Consider the following 17,137-nt stretch of genomic DNA (forward strand, 5'->3'; position numbering starts at 1 on the left):
TAAAACTCTCCTCTCCCAGGAAGGGAATTTTTCTAATGCCTCCTCTTTCCGGTGCAAAACACTCTCTCTATGACTTCATAGGGAGTGAGAGGTTCAGGCCTTCGGACTGGAGCCCTCTTTAGGGGGAGATTTTCTGGGAAATGGGTGGTGGTGACCAATAAAGCACATGCAGACAGGTGACCGCCACAACCTGGGTGGGGTAGCAGTATTGGCCGTTCATAAATGCACTCCATGCATACCCAGCAGAGCAACTGTCTGGATGGCAAGGGGGTGGCATCTGCTCTGGGGATTTGAGAGGTCCAGCTGGAGAGAGGGAGAGCGACTGGCAGTGGTTGATAATAATTAAAATAACTAATTAATCATATTCATAGCAGCTGACCTTATTTATCTGCAACTGTGTACTTTATATGGATTGTCTCATTTTAATCCTCAAGCACCCATGTGAAGTCAAGGGTTATTTCCCCATTTTCCAGATGGGGAAACTAAGGCTTAAAGTGGTTAAATCACTTGCCCAAGATTGCCTGACCCGTACATGCTGGAGCTGAGATTGAAACCTGGACCATTGGACTCAGCCTCCTCTCTCAACTGTGCTACTCTGGATCTCTGAGAACCACGCGGGGGCTCTGTTGTCTCATATATTAATTTGGAAAACAATCCATATGTCTTTCTCCTCAAGGAACATGGTGGTGGCTTTGAAGGAACTGTCCATCCGGGGTGACTTCAGGACCACCGTGGAGTATCTCATTAACCTGCTGGAGACTGCAAGCTTCCAGAACAATGACATCGACACAGGGTGGTTGGATCACCTCATTGCTGAGAAAGTGCAGGTGGGGAGTTGCCTGCTTCTCCCCTTGGGTTCACAGAGCATCCCCTACCCCCACCCCGCAGCTCCCCATGGGCTTGGTCCCCAATGACCCTGACATGCAGAGTCTTTCCTAGGCTGAGAAGCCAGATATCATGCTCGGGGTGGTGTGCGGAGCCTTGAATGTGGCCGACGCAATGTTCAGAACATGCATGACGGATTTCTTACACTCGCTGGAAAGGTAGAGTGCACAGATCATTTATCTTCCCCTGGTGGGATGTGCGTTAGTGGCAAGTAAGGCAGATAATCAGCCAGCAGACAGTTAGTGAATCCCTCCTATGTGCTTGCCTCCGCAATTCCTCACGTGTGAACCCGGGCTGCCCTGGAGGAGGTCGCCAGGGATGGGATTCTCCAGGCAGTGGGCAGACAGCTGTGTGCTTATTCCTGCTGACTTGTGTAAGGTACGTCATGGTACTCGAGTTCAGAGAGGAGGTGCATTTGAGAAACAGAGCAGGTAACTGGTCACCTCTGCAAATGTTCCTTCCAGACCCTCGCCTAATCAGATGTGACCAGTGAAGTGGAGCAGCAGGGTAGGTAATGGCCAGGTGCTCACTGTCAGGATGGGCCAGCGTTTCTCAGCCCCACGACCCTTGACATTTAGAGCTGATTCATTTTTTATTGCAAGAGGGGGCTGTCCCATGCACTGTGGGAAGTTAGCATCCCTGGCCCTCTGTCCACACTGTCTCCCCTCTCTCCACCAAGAGCAGGACCATCAAGTATGTCTCCAGACATTGCCAGATGTCCTGGGGTAGAGGCAGAAATCACCTCCAGAGACACTGTGATAGGCAAATGAAACTACCAAAACAAATTTAAAAAGAGATGAACAACAACAACAACAACAAAAAAGACAAGAGATGTTAGGGCGTGGTTATCATGCTTACACATCATTACAGAGTTGCAACGCATGAGCCAGTTTCTTTCCTAAGCATGTGGCACAATTCCCATGGAGGGAATTTTTCTGAGAACAAGCATTATGGATTTTGCTCCCTGGAAAGCCCTTTTTAAATGTCTCACCTTTTAGCCAGTGCTATTTCCTTAAGTTCTGAACAATGTCACATCCCTTGCCTTTTTGTTGGATTTAGCTTTTTAAATACAGCCAGGTGTGTTGGTGCTTAGGCAAGGCAAAGAGCTGAGTGATTTGTTTAAATCAAGGGGGTGGCCCTAGAGTTCTCGTTCTTCCCATAGCTGACCCCGAGTTTGTCTTTTCTTTCAGGGGCCAAGTCCTTCCTGCAGCTTCTCTGCTCAACATCGTGGACGTGGAATTAATTTATGGAGATGTTAAGTACATTCTCAAGGTGAAGGCCCCAGGTTTTTCGGCTGTCTCCGCGCTGGAGGCTGGTGGGAGTTTTTATTTCTGGAGTGGACTTGCTTCTGCCTGGGTCCTGGGACTCCCCAGGCAGTCCCCTGCCCTTGAAACTTGAGCAACTTTGGGTTTTGGAGCATGTGGGCTTGTGCGATACGCACAAGGTATAGTGGAGCATGTGTTAGTGTCCTGGGGCTACAGAATACAGAAATGTATCCTCTCAAAGTCTGAAGGCCAGAATCTAAAATCAAGGTGTCAGTTGGGCCCTGTTCTCTTTGAAGTCTCCAAGAAAGACTCTGTCTCATGCTTTCCTGGCTCCTGGTGGTTGTGGGGCAGTCCTTGCTGTTCCCTGGCTTGTAGACTGTCCCTCCAAGCTATGCTTCTGGCTTCATATGGCCGCCTTTTCTGTGTGTGTGTGTGTGTGTGTGTGTGTTCGCATTGTCTTCTTGTTGTGTGTCTGCTCTGAAGAACACCAGTCAGACTGCATTTAGGGTTCATTCTGCTCCAGTATGACCTCATCTAACATTTGCAAAGATGTTATTTCCATGTAGAGTTGTTTTGGAGGTGCCAGGAAGGATGTGCATTTAGAAGGGGGGTAGGGACAATATCCAGTCCAGTACAGAGCATGAGCAGGACCTTTGCTGAGCTGGCATAGTGTGTGGGTTCATTTCTAGGGGCTGGGAGGCCAGATCTGTCCTGTGTCTCTGCACTAAAGATCAATGTGTGGCTTTCTCATCTGTCCCTGGCCTCCTTGGGCTTCCCTGGATATTATTACTTGGGATGCTGTCCTCTGTCAGAAGTATCCAGTTACCCTTCCTGGGGCATCTGGGGTCAGTTCAGCAGAGAATATCAGAGTATCTGAGATGTGTGGGCACAGGATCAGGTCCTGCATCCGGGTCAGAGTGATCTGTGGGGGCAAAGTGTCCCCAAGAAGCTAAGGCCTCCTTCTCAGGAGGGAAAAGATAACAGAACTCGAGTCTGGCTTTGAGGCAGAATTTTTATGACCTCTTACTTTTATTTTTTTCATTTTAAAAAAAGATTTTACTTATTTGTGAGAGATGAGAGATACATAGAGAGAGGCAGAGACACAGGCAGAAGGAGAAGCAGGTTCCCCATGGGGACCCTGATGGGGGACTAAATCCCAGGACTCTGGGATCATGACCTGAGCCAAAGGCAGATGTTCAACCACTGTGCTACCCAGTGCTCCTGTTACTTTATTTCTCAGATGACTGAGCACATGTTACACTTCCAGTTTTGGGGGTTTTCAGGGTTTAGCTAAACAAGCATGTTATCCATGGGGGCACACACTGTCAAACCACTTCCCTTTACCCCTCCATGCTTCTTGGCTATTTGGGGGGCCTCGTTCCCCCAGCATAATTTTAAATATGACATTTGCTTAGTGTATAAAATTTAAAAATTTCAAACAAGCAGAAAACATCAGAAGAACAAACCCATTGTGTTTTGACTCTGGGAGGCAATCCCTATGAACGTTTCAGCAGATCTCTTCTAATTCTTTTTTTCCTTACTAATTTTACAAAGTTGATATCATGGTGCAAATACTGTTATACTGCTTTGATATTCTCATGGCATAATGCTTTCCCATGTTATTAACAAGTTTTCTTAGTATCATGTGGTGTCCAGTGGAACTTTCCATAGGAATGGAAATGTTCTGTATCTCTGCTGTCCAGTATGGCCACCTTGGCTCCTGAGCACCGAGGAACTGAATTTTATACATTATTTAAGTTAAGCTAATTTACATGTAAGGGGCACCTGGGTGGCTCAGTGGTTGAGCGCCTGCCTTTGGCTCAGGTTGTGATCCCAGTGTCCTGGAATTGAGTCCCCCTTTGGGGTCCCCATGGGGAGCCTGGTTCTCCCTCTGCCTATGTTTCTGCCTCTCTCTGTCTCTTGTGAATAAATAAAATATTTTTAAAAAATTTACATGTTAATAGCCAGCCCAGCTAGAGGCTGCCATATTTGACAGTGCAGATCTAGAATATTCCATTACAAGGTTGTTGGATAGTTAGTTTGCTTCTCAGTCCTATTGTTACCATGAATAATGTTGCAACACACATTCTTCTGTTTCTTGCTACCTTTTGTTTCAATGTATTTTAGAGATTGAGGGTGTTTTTGTATTCTGAGAGAGCGCACCTACACTAAACCCAGGGCTAGGTGTCAGATTGAAGTGCAGAGTTGAACCACTTGTGCCTCTCTCAAGTGTCCCAAATGTCTTGTATGCCCCTGGGCAGAGCTGGACCTGGGGAGGGCAGAGTCCTGGTCACTGGTGGAGTCTCCAGGGCTGCTTCACCCCCAGTGAGAACCCCCACTTCTCCCTCCTACTCAGGGCAGCCCTGCTTGGGGCTGATGCTTAGGGACAGGAATGAGAAGGGCATGTGATTGGCAGGAGATGACCAGGCTGTAACTACAACTGTAGCCGATGGCCATGAGCCTCCCCATGGGACAGGTGTAGGATACTGACTGCGAGCTCTCTGCTGCCTGAGGGTGGCACTCCCATCATGGACACTAGCTGTTGCTGGTGGTGGTATGGGGGGAGGTGGTGCTCTGGGGCACAGGGACAAGCAGAGGCCTCCAGAATTCAGGCAGGGACACAGCCTGTCCCCGCAGGTGGCCCGACAATCTCTGACCATGTTCATCCTCATCATGAATGACAGTCACATTGAGATCGACGCCCACCGGCTGAGTGACGGTGGCTTGCTGCTGTCCTATAATGGTAACAGCTATACCACCTACATGAAAGAAGAGTTTGACAGGTACATGGTCTGGGGGGGCAACACAAAGCCAATCTTTCCCGTGGGGCTCAAAAATATAAAGCCTGGGGTGCCTGGGTGGCTCAGTCGGTTGGGCATTTGCCTTCAGCTTAGGTCGTGATCCTGGGGGTCCTGGAATCAAGCTCCACATGAGGCTCCCTGCTTAGTGGGGGAGTCTGCTTCTCCCTCTGAGCCCTCCCGCCCCCAGTCATGTTCTTTCTCTCAAATAAATAAAATATAAAGCCAGCTATGTGTAGCCCAAGGGTCTTAGATAAATTACCTTCTTCAAAAAATTCTGAGGCCCATGGAAAGGTTAATCTCTTCCTTGGAAATTACAGAACTGGCAGACGTACTGGGAAGGTTCCCAGGAGGCCTGTTTCTAGTAACGTGAGAGGATTCAGAGCTGAATGGGACATGACTCCCTCCGGCTCTATTGCTTGCAAGGCATGTAACAGTGTGTCAGCTGCTCCTAATCTGGGCTGCAGTGCCTACACCCATCTGAGTGCAGGCTTGGAGGAGATGCAGCCATCTGGTTAGAGCAGCCTCTGTCTACCTACATCCAGTTAGGGCAGCAGCCCAGTGGCACAGGGCTGGGTGTTGGGATAAGACCATGATCACGACTCGTGGAGCCTATTGGCGAACAGGACACATCAAACAAGCAGAAGTGGCAGGACAGGTCACTGTGTACCTGCATAAGCAAAATGCAGGATGTTCTGGAGGCACTTAGCATGGAGGCATCATGAGATCAACTCAAAGACCCTCCTGTTCTGATTCATCTGACCATTCATCTGATTCATCTGAGCTCATACAATGAAACATAGACCAGCCAAGCTGAATGGGCAGCACAAACCCACTCCCCTCCAGCATAGGAGAGATAAGCCCAAGTGGGGGCTGGGGCGCTAGAGGCCCCATGCCTAGAACAGCTCCGCTTAGGAAGTTGTCTCTCTTCCCAATCTTGGAAGTTTTGGAAGAAGGCAGACTGGATTCATCCCAGCCAGAGCACTGTTTTATTACCTTTTTAAGCTTTGTTGTGTCTGCCAAGAATATTCAGGATTATCATAGGCTCCTCCCAGGGGCATACTCTTCCCATTTCAGTTATAAGGTGAAGATTTAAAGTTGGTACATATTTATCAGATAATATCGATTGCTCTCACTGTGCCTTTCAGAATTATATCAGTAAACTAGTTTTCAGACAGAAAAAGGTCACACCATTTGCTCACCTAATTCATTCCCAGTATCTCTGTGGTAACTGTCAGACGCCAGCATTTGGGCAAGTGGAATCCCGAAGACCACACACAGGGTGACACTCCAGGCTGCCTTTAGAAAGGGGAAAACATTGTCGAAAGCCAGACTTGGGCATGCTGGGTTGATGGGTCTCCTCCATCTACCAACCCACCCCTTCTGTCTCCCAGTTATCGTATTACCATCGGCAACAAGACCTGTGTGTTTGAGAAGGAGAACGATCCTACGGTTCTGAGAGCCCCTTCGGCCGGGAAGCTAATGCAGTACACGGTGGAGGATGGGGGCCACGTTGAGGCTGGGAGCAGCTATGCTGACATGGAGGTGAGCACAGAGCCAGCCCTTGCTGTGGGGCTGCAGCCAGGCCTCCCCTCCGTCCCACTTCCCGAGGGAGGGCCATCCTGCATTGCCCCTGCACCTGAGCCGGTGGGTCTCCCCTCTCCTGTGGGCCACCATCCGGCCAGTTCCTCAGAGAGCCAGTGTGTGGGGTTGAGCCTCCATTCTCTGTAGTATCCAAAGGGAAAAACCTCAAAAACGTATACCTCCGTAGGAGCAGGTAAGAACAGGTTAGTAATAACCATGGTGGTGGTTTACAAAGTGTAAGCCAAAGTGTTTGCCACATGGCAAGTGCCTTCTAGGCATTTTACTTGTGTAATTGCCTTCTGTCATCTTCCCAGCAATCACAGGAGATGGGCACAGATAGGATCCCCATTTTACACATGAAGAAATGGGACCCAGGCAGGTTAAGGAATCCAAGGTCCCACGGGGCTAGGGTTCACACCTGGGCTCCATTCCATGCTGCCAAGATAAATAATAATGATAATGACAACGAAAATACAGCAGCAGTAGGAGCTAATACTTGCTGGCCTCCTGCCGTGCGCTGGGGTCCTGAGCAATCCTTATGAGAGCCGTATGAGGTGAGGCCGTTCTTCTCCATTTAAAAGTTGGGGAAACTGAGGCTCAGAGAGAGGAAGGCACCTGCTGGAGATCACAGAGTGATAGGTGGGGTGCTGGGGTTCCAGCCCCGGCCTGTCTTGGGAGCCCAAGCTGAACCACTGAGCAAAAGGAGCACAGTGCTGACTGTCTGCAGCCCACACCGTGGTGACAAGTTGCATCACGTCCACACATGCAGACTCTCAGGCCAGTAAGGGACTGGCGATCCTACAAGGAGGACATTCTTCATGTCACCAAAGATTCCCCCGAGGGTTTTCTCACTGTCTTTATTTTTTATTTATTTATTTATTTATTTATTTATTTATTTATTTATTTATTTATTTTTATTAATTTTTTTTATTTATGATAGTCACAGAGAGAGAGAGAGAGGCAGAGACACAGGCAGAGGGAGAAGCAGGCTCTATGCACCGGGAGCCCGATGTGGGATTCGATCCCGGGTCTCCAGGATCGCGCCCTGGGCCAAAGGCAGGCGCCAAACCGCTGCGCCACCCAGGGATCCCCTCTCACTGTCTTTAAAAAAAGGAGCTGGTCACCAAATGCACCACATTTTAGGAATGTCTGTGTTAAGCACCTCCATATAGTATAATTTAACTATATTCCGTGGGCAGCCCGGTGGCTCAGCAGTTTAGCGCCACCTTCAGCCCAGGGCGTGATCCTGGAGACCCGGGATGGAGTCCCACGTCAGGCTCCCTGCATGGAGCCTGCTTCTCCCTCTGCCTGTGTCTCTGCCTCTCTCTCTCTCTCCTCTCTGTGTATCCTCATGAATAAATAAATAAAATCTTTAACAAACAAAACTGTATTCCTAAGAGGAAGTCTTTACAATAAAGATCAGTTCCCGTGTCTGTAAAATGGGTACTGTAAACACCTGCCTTGCTAGCTGGCTTTGCAGATGAAGATAATTCATGAACAGCCTTGAGCCTGGCACTCTACAGGCTTCCGGCAAATGCTAGCTCCTTCCATCTTTTACACTTGAACTCTGCCCAAGGAGTCAGCCTTTCTTCCATTCTCTCTTTCAGCAGAGAGTGAGGAAGAGTTTTAAGCAGACTTCATACTGAGAACCAAGCCCAATGTGGGGCTCACAACCTTGAAATTATGACTTGAGCTGAAACCAAGAGTTGGGTGCTTAACCAACTGCCCCACCCAAGTGCCCCCAAATCATTCTATTTAAATGACCAAGTCCCTGCTCCAGAGTACTAGTTCTAAGTGACTCTGGCTGTCACTACACAAGCCAGTCCCAGTGGGCTCATCTTATTTCTCCTTTCTGCAAAACAGGTGATGAAGATGATCATGACTCTGAACGTGCAGGAAAGTGGCCAGGTGAAGTACATCAAGCGCCCTGGGGCCATGCTGGAAGCAGGCTGTGTGGTGGCCAGGCTGGAGCTCGATGACCCTTCTAAAGTGCACCCGGTATGTCACACCATGGCTGGCTCAGGTGTGCTCACCATTTTGCCTATTCAGGGATCGGAGCTCGCTTAAATCTCCTGGCTCTTGTGTTGCCTCCATGAGCCCCCAGCAGCCAATGTGATGGGTACAGAAGCACGTCTGCCTTTGCTCACACCCCACACACTAGCAGCTTCCATACTACAAAATTAAGTTATTAACATATAATTATGAATAATAGATAACGTTATTATAATGGATGAAGCAATACTGATATATTATCATTAACTGAAGTCTATACTACATGCAGATTTCCTTAATTGTCATTTTTAAATTGTAAGATATACAATGTGAAATTCAGTATCTTAGCCGTTTTGAAGGGTATGGTACAGTGACATTAAGTACATTCATGCTGCTGTGCAACTAGCACAACCATTCATCTCTGGAACTTTCTCATCTTTCCAACTCAAAACTCTTATATCATTTAACACTAACTCCCCGTTCCTCCCTCCCACAGCCCCTGGCAGTTGCTTTCCTATTTTCTGTCTCTGTGAATCTGACTTACTGGAGGAAACTCCTATAAGTGGAATTGTACAATATTTGTCTTTTTGTGGCTGGCTTACTTCACTTAGAATCATCTCCTTCAGCTTCTCTTTTGACCACCCTTTAAAAAATTGCACACACACCAGACCTTATACTCCTCGTCCTCCTGCCCCGCTACCCTTCTCTCCCTAGCTCTGTCATTTGTGATCAGACACGCTATATCTCACTAATTGTCCTATTGGCATATTTTTTGGCATTCACTAGATTGAAAGTGCCATGAGACCAGTGCTTTTTGTCTTTCTCACCCCCTGCTAGATTCCCAGTGCTTGAAACGGGGCAGGCATGAAGTAGGTGTGCCACAGGTATTTTTTGGATGTATATGGAGAGGTTCAGGTGCTGTTGGGGGCAGCTCCACATCCTTGGAACCAGTGGAGGGGGTACCAGAGTATCTAGGATATCTAGGACCTCCAATTTAGATTCTTTTTTTTTTTTTAAGATTTTATTTATTCATTCATAGACACAGAGAGAGAGAGGCAGAGAACACAGGCAGAGGGAGAAGCAGGCTCCATGCAGGGAGCCCGATGTGGGACTTGATCCCGGGTCTCCAGGATCACACCCCAGGCTGCAGGCAGCGCCAAACCGCTATGCCACCAAGGCTGCCCTCCAATTTAGATTCTTATAATTAATTGTTAAGCTTTCCCATGAAACTGTGATTTCTGAGGTCAAGGACTACTTTTTTGTTTGTTGCTGTATCCTTGGTGCCTAGCACAGTGCGTGGAGCATACAGGGTACTCAGAAATAAACAGGTCTTGCTGCTGAATGAATAACCATTATACCTTCCTGAGCAAAGCATGCATATGAAGAGGTAGCTAATCACTCATGCCTGTATTGTGTTTTTTACCCTGCAATAATTAATACATGTACCCAGGGGAGGTAAAAAACAAAAAACAAAACAAAGGGCTAGTAAGAGAGCATTTATTTTTTTTTTTAAAGATTTTTTATTTATTAGACAGAGAGAGAGAGAGGGAGAGACAGAGACACGGACAGAGGAAGAAGCAGGCTCCATGCAGGGAGCCCGATGCGGGACTAGATCCCGGGTCCCCAGGATCATGCCCTGGGGCCGAAAGCAGGCGCTAAACCGCTGAGCCACCCAGGGATCCCGTAAGAGAGCATTTAAAAAAGAACCAAATTGCCTCTTTTTTCCAGAATATTCTATTCATTTCCTTGTCATTTTTTTCATGATTCTCTTTAGTTGGCTCCCAAAGCCAGACATAGACTAAGCCTTTTCAGATCACCAGAAAGGTGTGTGTACCTGCATGTGATTCCTTTCAGCAAACATTTCCCATGCCAGGTACATGAGACAGGGCTTAGCCACCAATCCCTGCAGGTTCATGTTTGCCTACAAGGTGAGCCCTTGTCATTTGGCTCCATAAGTGCAGTAGGAGGGACTGCCCTCAGCTCCTGCTGTGGGCACCCAACTGGAGAAGCCAGCATCAGATTGTGGAGGAGGAGACTCTCCAGCTAATCTCAAAGGATGAGAGGAACCCACAGGATTGGGATGGTATGGGGGAGGGAAGCTGATGGTTCCAGGCCAGTAGAACAGCACATCCCAAAGCTACTGGGTCCCAGGAACTGCGTGTAGTAGTCTTTCAGTGGACATTTATAGAATAAAATAAAACAGATTTGAGAGGTCAGGGTTGCCCTGTGGGGGAGCTTTGCTTGCTTTCTTTCTTTTTCTTTCTTTTTTTCTTTCTTTCTTTCTTTCTTTCTTTCTTTCTTTCTTTCTTTCTTTCTTTCTTTCTTTCTTTCTTTCCTTCCTTCCTTCCTTCCTTCCTTCCTTCCTTCTTTCCTTCTTTCTTTCTTATTTTATTTTATTTTTTAATTTTATTTTATTTATTTTATTTTATTTATTTTATTTTATTTCATGAGATACACACACACACACACACACACAGAGGCAGAGACACAGGCAGAGGGAGAAGCAGGCTCCATGCAGGGAGCCCAACGTGGGACTCCATCCCGGGTCTCCAGGGTCACACCCTGGGCCAAAGGCAGCACTAAACCGCTGAGTCACCCAGGCATCCCCATCCATCCATCTATCATCTATCTATCTATCTATCTATCTATCTATCTATCTTTCTTTCTTTCTTTCTTTCTTCCTTCCTTCCTTCCTTCCTTCCTTCCTTCCTTCCTTTCTTTCTTTTCGATTCTCTAAAGCTAAATGTTTATGACTTACAAAAAGCTGGGACATTTGCATGAGAATTTCATAAATTTTCATCCTGCTCGTTGTTTATCTTCGGGATTCAATAAAGATAGAAACAAATAGGGAAAAGAGGGAGATAATTTTGATTAGAAAGCAGAACAAAAGGATCTAACTTCCTCCAAAACCACTGACAGTCTATAACAATAGACTACAGCATTTGCAACAGGGGAGATTTGGGAAACCCACATCAGGAATTTAGCAATTTTGACTTTCTGATATGTGTTCTTCTGGACTTTTTTTTTTTTTTTTTTTTTTTGCTCTTTTTCCCTCAGGCTTCCCCCTAATTATATTATGTTGTGTACTGGTAGATCTGCCTTGCCCCTCAGTTTATCTTGTCTCGAGGGAGGCAGGTGTCCTTGAACTCTGTCTGATTCTTGTGTCTCATCAGGCCAAGCCATTCACAGGCGAGCTCCCTTCTCAGCAAACTCTGCCTATCATGGGAGAGAAACTGCACCAGGTTTTCCACAATGTCCTGGAAAACCTGATCAACGTCATGAGTGGCTACTGTCTGCCGGAGCCTATTTTTAGCAAAAAGGTAGGTCATGTGCAAAGGGTAGGTGTGTATTCTACACATGTATACAAGTCTGTGTCTGTGTCTGTGAAGAGCCAGGAGGGTTTATTACATGAGATCCAAGGTCTTTACTAAAGTGAAGTATGGAAAAATGGATAGCCCTCTGTTGTTTTTACGAAGGACCTATTCTCAGGAACTTCCTCAATTTGATTGTAAACATCTGTGTATGTTTCTCTTTAATCATAAAATGTTATAAAAGCTATATTGTGGTTCAGTTCATCTCAGCATGGAGAATATTCAAGCTGTAGGTTAAAAAAAGAGTCCATGTGGGTCACCTCTTAACGAGAGAACAAGAAGTCATTTTGTTCAGAGACTTACTCTGTCCATTGTTCATCATTCCAGGAACCCATTGCCTTCTTACTCTGTAGAGAAATAAGAAATTTTCATATTTTCAGACCTCGGTGAAAGAGCCATGATGCTAAGTTCAACATCAATAGCAATAGAATTGCATGTCACATTCTATCTCAAAATAGCAAAACACATTAGTGGTGGTGATGGTAGAGGTTATACTTGTGGTGGCGGTGGTGCTGGTGATTGTGGTGATGGTAGTGTTGATGGTGGTGCTGGAGGTGATGCTGGGGCTGGTAGTGGTGGTGATGATGCTGGTGGTGATGCTGGTAATGATGGTGGTGGTAGTAATGCTGGTGGGATGGTGGTAGTGATGGTGGTGATGCTGGTGGTGGTGGTGCTGGAGGTGATGCTGGGGATTGTGGTGGTGATGGTAATGCTGGTGGTGATGCTAGTGGTGATGGTGGTGGTGGGGGTGATGATGGTGGTGATAGTAATGGCCAACCCTTTTCTAGTTGTGCCAACTACTACTCTAAATACTTGAAATTTATTACATCATTTAATCCTACCAACCATCTATGATATTTATTTTCACTTTATAGCTAAGGAAATTGAGGCACAGAGGGGCTAAGAAATTTGCCTTGTTTCCCCTATGAAAAGGCTGAGATGGGATTTGAGCCCTCACCATCTGACCCCAGAATCCATGCTCTTAACTCCTACGCTGTGCTGTTTGTGATTGCAGTGATTACAACTTTAATTTAGTCTTTGCACTTGCTGGGGCATGCGCTCTTTCATTTTTAAACAACACAACTCCTATGGAGTCAGCACCATTATCCTTCTTATTCAGGGACCATCAACATTTCGGCTGCCAGGATGCCCAGAAGCATTATAGTGTAGCTGTTAAGCATCTCTGGAGCTGAATGGCCTGAGTTGGCTTCTCACTAGTGGATGACTTTGGGTAACTTCATCAACCTCTCTGTTTCAGTTTTCTCAACTGTAAAATGGAAATAATGATTATACCTACGTTGTAGGGTTGTTTCTGAGGATCGACTGAGAACGTACAAATAAAGGTTTTTAGAGCAGTGTCTGGCACTAAGCAAGGGTCCACATACATTAGCTCTTCATGTGGCCTCGTGTTGTATCTCACACCATGCTGGCTGGCTAGATACATAAAGAGGGGGCTGCAGGGAAATTGTGTATTCCTCTTGTAGTTGGGGGGCCATTCCGTTCAGAACTGTCCCAGAGGTCTAGATGTTTGGTTCATTGGGTCTGGATGGGTTGAGTATATGCCTTTGGAGGGTGGCGGTGCCCATGCCCCCACAGGACCTTTGGCTAATGCTGTGGTCTCCACTTCAGCTGAAGGAGTGGGTGCAGAAGCTCATGACGACCCTCCGGCACCCATCACTGCCACTGCTGGAGCTGCAGGAAATCATGACCAGCGTGTCTGGCCGCATCCCTGCCCCTGTGGAGAAGTCGGTCCGCAGGGTGATGGCTCAGTACGCCAGCAACATCACCTCGGTGCTGTGCCAGTTCCCCAGCCAGCAGGTACGGGCCCCCTACCTCGTCCCACTAGGGTGCCCCCGGGTACTGCTTCTGGAACTCAAATGCTGGCCACTGGCTTCTGATGGATTGAGCACCCAAGATGCTGGGGGCTTAGAGTTTCCTTTTGAGCCCTTCTCTACAGAACCCCAGCATTTTCCCCAAAGTTGTTGAGATGAACACAGTCACTGAGCCTTACTCGGATTCAGAATAGGAGTAAGCCATTGGTACAAATACAGTGAGCATTTCCCCAATATACCCTGGCTGAAATAGAGGCACCTGGGATTTTCTTGCTAGCCCTTAGCTTTCATTTTCTTCCTCTGGTGTTTGTAAGGTGATCATCTTGGGGCCATATATATATATAGAATATTTTTAAATAATGAAAAGCATTACCGGGTAGTATAAAATATCTCTAATAATTCTGTATTGGCCTGATTTTATGCCTTTATTTATTTATTTATTTATTTATTTATTTATTTATTTATTTTGGAGGAGGGGATGTCGCTTTTATTAAGCATTTTAAAGGTAATTTGCATTTGGAGGAACCTCCTCTGTCGGTTTGCCTTCTGCCCTCTGTCTGGTTAGAAGGGCTGCATACCATCATCATTCCCCCACCCACATATTGGTGATTTGGGGGAACTACATACAGTTCAGCATAGATCAGGTCATTCCTGGAGGTCAACCACTCTAGAGGTTGGAATATTGTTCCATCATAAAAACGAATCTAATATAGATTTATACTACAATATAGACGTACCGTGAAAACATGCTAAGGGAAAGAAGCCAGTCACAAAAGACCACAGATTGCATGATTCTGTGTACATGAAATGTCCAAAATAGGTAAATAGATAGAAAGTGGATTAGCGGTTGCCAGGGGCTGGGAGAGGGCGATCAAGAAAACTGGGAATGGTTATCAGGTTTCTTTCTGGGGTGATGAAAATGCTCTTAAATTACATAGTGGTAAATGGTTGCATAACTCTGAATATAGTGAAAGATACTCAATTGGTTTTATACTGTAAAGGGGAGGGTTGCCTGTCTGGCTCAATTGGTAGAGCATGTAGCTTTTGATACTGGGGTCATGAGTTCAAGCCCCAAATCAGGCGTAGAGCCTACTTAAAAAAAATGAATGAATGAATGAATGAGTGAATGGGGGGATTACTATGGTATGTAAATATATCTTAACTGAAAAATAACCAAAACAAAACTCTAAAGAACACCAGTTGTAAAAAGTACGTATTTGGACATTTTAGGAATTTGTTGTTTGTGCAAATTTTTCATTAAAAATACTTTTTTGTGCAATTGCTGGGTCGTAGGGCAGATCTATTTTTAACTCTTTGAGGAACCCCCACAATAAAAAATAAATTTATAAAAAAAAAAAAGTAGGCCACTGGAAAAAAAATTCTTTTTGTTACCAAAAGCAATATGCTAGTAACAGTAAATCTAGTTATAAAAAGAAGAACCCCCCTGCCAACAGCCCACTTCATTTTCCCTAAGGTTGGAAACTCCCTTCCCTTCCCCCAGACTACTCATATTTGTGGAGAGGCATAATACATGTGTCTTAATGGGATTGTTGCCATTCTAAGCTCAAATTCCTCAAGCAATATGTTGAGCGGGACTAACAGAGCTAATTCTGGGTGGCCAGAGAGGGCTTTGGAGATGAAATTTTTAGATTTTGAATGAGCTTTGGGTGGATCCTCCATGGGAGCCCACGGTGGGTCCTTCTGGTGACTGCTGTGTGGTGACCAGATTGTGTGGTTATAAGTGGCCAGACCTGTCCTGTCTGCCTGTCCAGATAGCCACCATCCTGGACTGCCACGCAGCCACCCTACAGCGGAAGGCTGACCGGGAGGTCTTCTTCATGAACACCCAGAGCATCGTGCAGCTGGTCCAGAGGTGAGTCCTTGGCTCTCCATAGGCTGTGATTGTCACACTGATTGTGTATTACACCACTGAGGCAACTCTGGGGCTCTCTTAAGGGCAGGTTCCAACCAAGAGACAATACATGGGATCCAGAGACTCTGATTACAATCCTGGCACAGGTACTCCTAACCCTTTTCTCCTGTGATCTCAGTTTGCCAGTTTGTAAAATGGGAATAAAAACACTTCACTCACAAGAGGTCATTCTTTTCTGAGTGGATTAATGTTCATGAAGTACTTACACATAGAGAGTCCTTATGTGAGCTTTGACTATATGACAATGGGATGCAGTGGTTTTATAGGCTATAAAGGACTATATAGATTATCATTGTGATTTTGAAATCATTGCAGAAGAGAGTTGATGAAGAATTTGTAGGGACCCCTGGGTGGTTCAGCGGTTGAGCATCTGCCCTCAGCTCAGGTTGTGATCCCAGGGTCCTGGGGTTGAGTCCCGAATTGGGCTCCCCTCAGGGAACCTGCTTCTCCCTCTGCCTGTGTCTCTGCCTCTGTGTGTTTCTCGTGAATAAATAAATAAATCTTAAAAAAAAAAAAAAGAATTTGTATTTTAAGCAGCTCTTGAGCAGAGAGAACTATCCTGATGACAGGAAGAACTACCATGTTGTGTGAATATTATCTCGCAGGAAAGCTTTGCTAATAAAGGCAGAATTGAAAAGGTTTTAAGCTGGAAGAGATTAAGTGCATGTACATTTTACCACGTGCCCGAAACTGAGGCACAGAGAAATAGGACCATTGGAGACTACCCTTCTTTTCCGGGACTGCCTTGGTTCATGGGGTCTCAGCCTGCCCCATAGGACTGAGCTGAAGAAGGAAGTCTTAGGGGGGATTCCCCATGAAGAGAGTTTCACAGCCAAGGGCTAGGAGGGGAGACCATCCCCAGAATGCTTTGGCCGCTAACCTTAAACCCACCCTTTAACTTCAGAAAAATGCCTAGATAAACAAATGACGAATTAACCAAATCCGTTTGCAGATTTTTCTGTGTTAGACATAAATATCAAAACTCTGTTCTCTTTTTAAATATTTATTTATTCATGAGAGACACAGAGAGAGAGGCAGAGACACAGGCAGAGGGAGAAGTAGGCTCCCTGTGGGGAGCCTGATGTGGGACTCGATCCTGGAACTCCAAGATCACAACCTGAGCCAAAGGCAGACGCTCAACCGCTGAGCCACCCAGGTGACCCTCTATTCTTTTTTTAAAAAGATATATTTATTAGAAAGAGAGCACACGTGTTTGCGTGCACGAATAGGGGGAGGGGCAGAGGGAGAGAGAATCCTCAAGCCGACTCCCCACTGAGCACAGCACCCAATCCCAGGACCCTGAGTTCCTGACCTGAGCTGAAATCGTGAGTCAGATACTTAACCGTCTTAGCCACCCAGGCGCCCCTCAGAGCTCTCATATATATGTAATTGTTTTTTCTTTTTAAATCATAATTGAATAGGGGCAGCGCGGATGGCTCAGCGGTTTAGCGCCACCTTCAGCCTGGGTGACCCTGGA

At 46.3% G+C, this 17,137-nt stretch overlaps 1 protein-coding gene across 12 annotated transcripts in view; it reads left to right on the forward strand.

Moving 5' to 3' along the window:
- Positions 1-17,137, forward strand: part of ACACB (acetyl-CoA carboxylase beta) — a 151,526-nt gene that overhangs the window by 68,230 nt on the left and 66,159 nt on the right. For all 12 annotated transcript variants that reach the window (XR_011994666.1, XM_072723032.1, XM_072723028.1 and 9 more), the window contains 9 exons: positions 677-827; positions 940-1,043; positions 2,076-2,157; positions 4,788-4,933; positions 6,343-6,493; positions 8,396-8,530; positions 11,698-11,844; positions 13,525-13,713; positions 15,500-15,600. Coding sequence is in view for 11 of the 12 variants with exons in the window: in XM_072723032.1 (XP_072579133.1) it covers positions 677-827; positions 940-1,043; positions 2,076-2,157; positions 4,788-4,933; positions 6,343-6,493; positions 8,396-8,530; positions 11,698-11,844; positions 13,525-13,713; positions 15,500-15,600 (1,206 nt within the window). In the remaining variant the exon portion in view is untranslated. The remainder of the gene's footprint in view (positions 1-676; positions 828-939; positions 1,044-2,075; positions 2,158-4,787; positions 4,934-6,342; positions 6,494-8,395; positions 8,531-11,697; positions 11,845-13,524; positions 13,714-15,499; positions 15,601-17,137) is intronic.

The sequence above is a fragment of the Vulpes vulpes genome, chromosome 10 (assembly GCF_048418805.1).
Source record: "Vulpes vulpes isolate BD-2025 chromosome 10, VulVul3, whole genome shotgun sequence".
In the NCBI taxonomy this organism is placed as follows: domain Eukaryota; kingdom Metazoa; phylum Chordata; class Mammalia; order Carnivora; family Canidae; genus Vulpes; species Vulpes vulpes.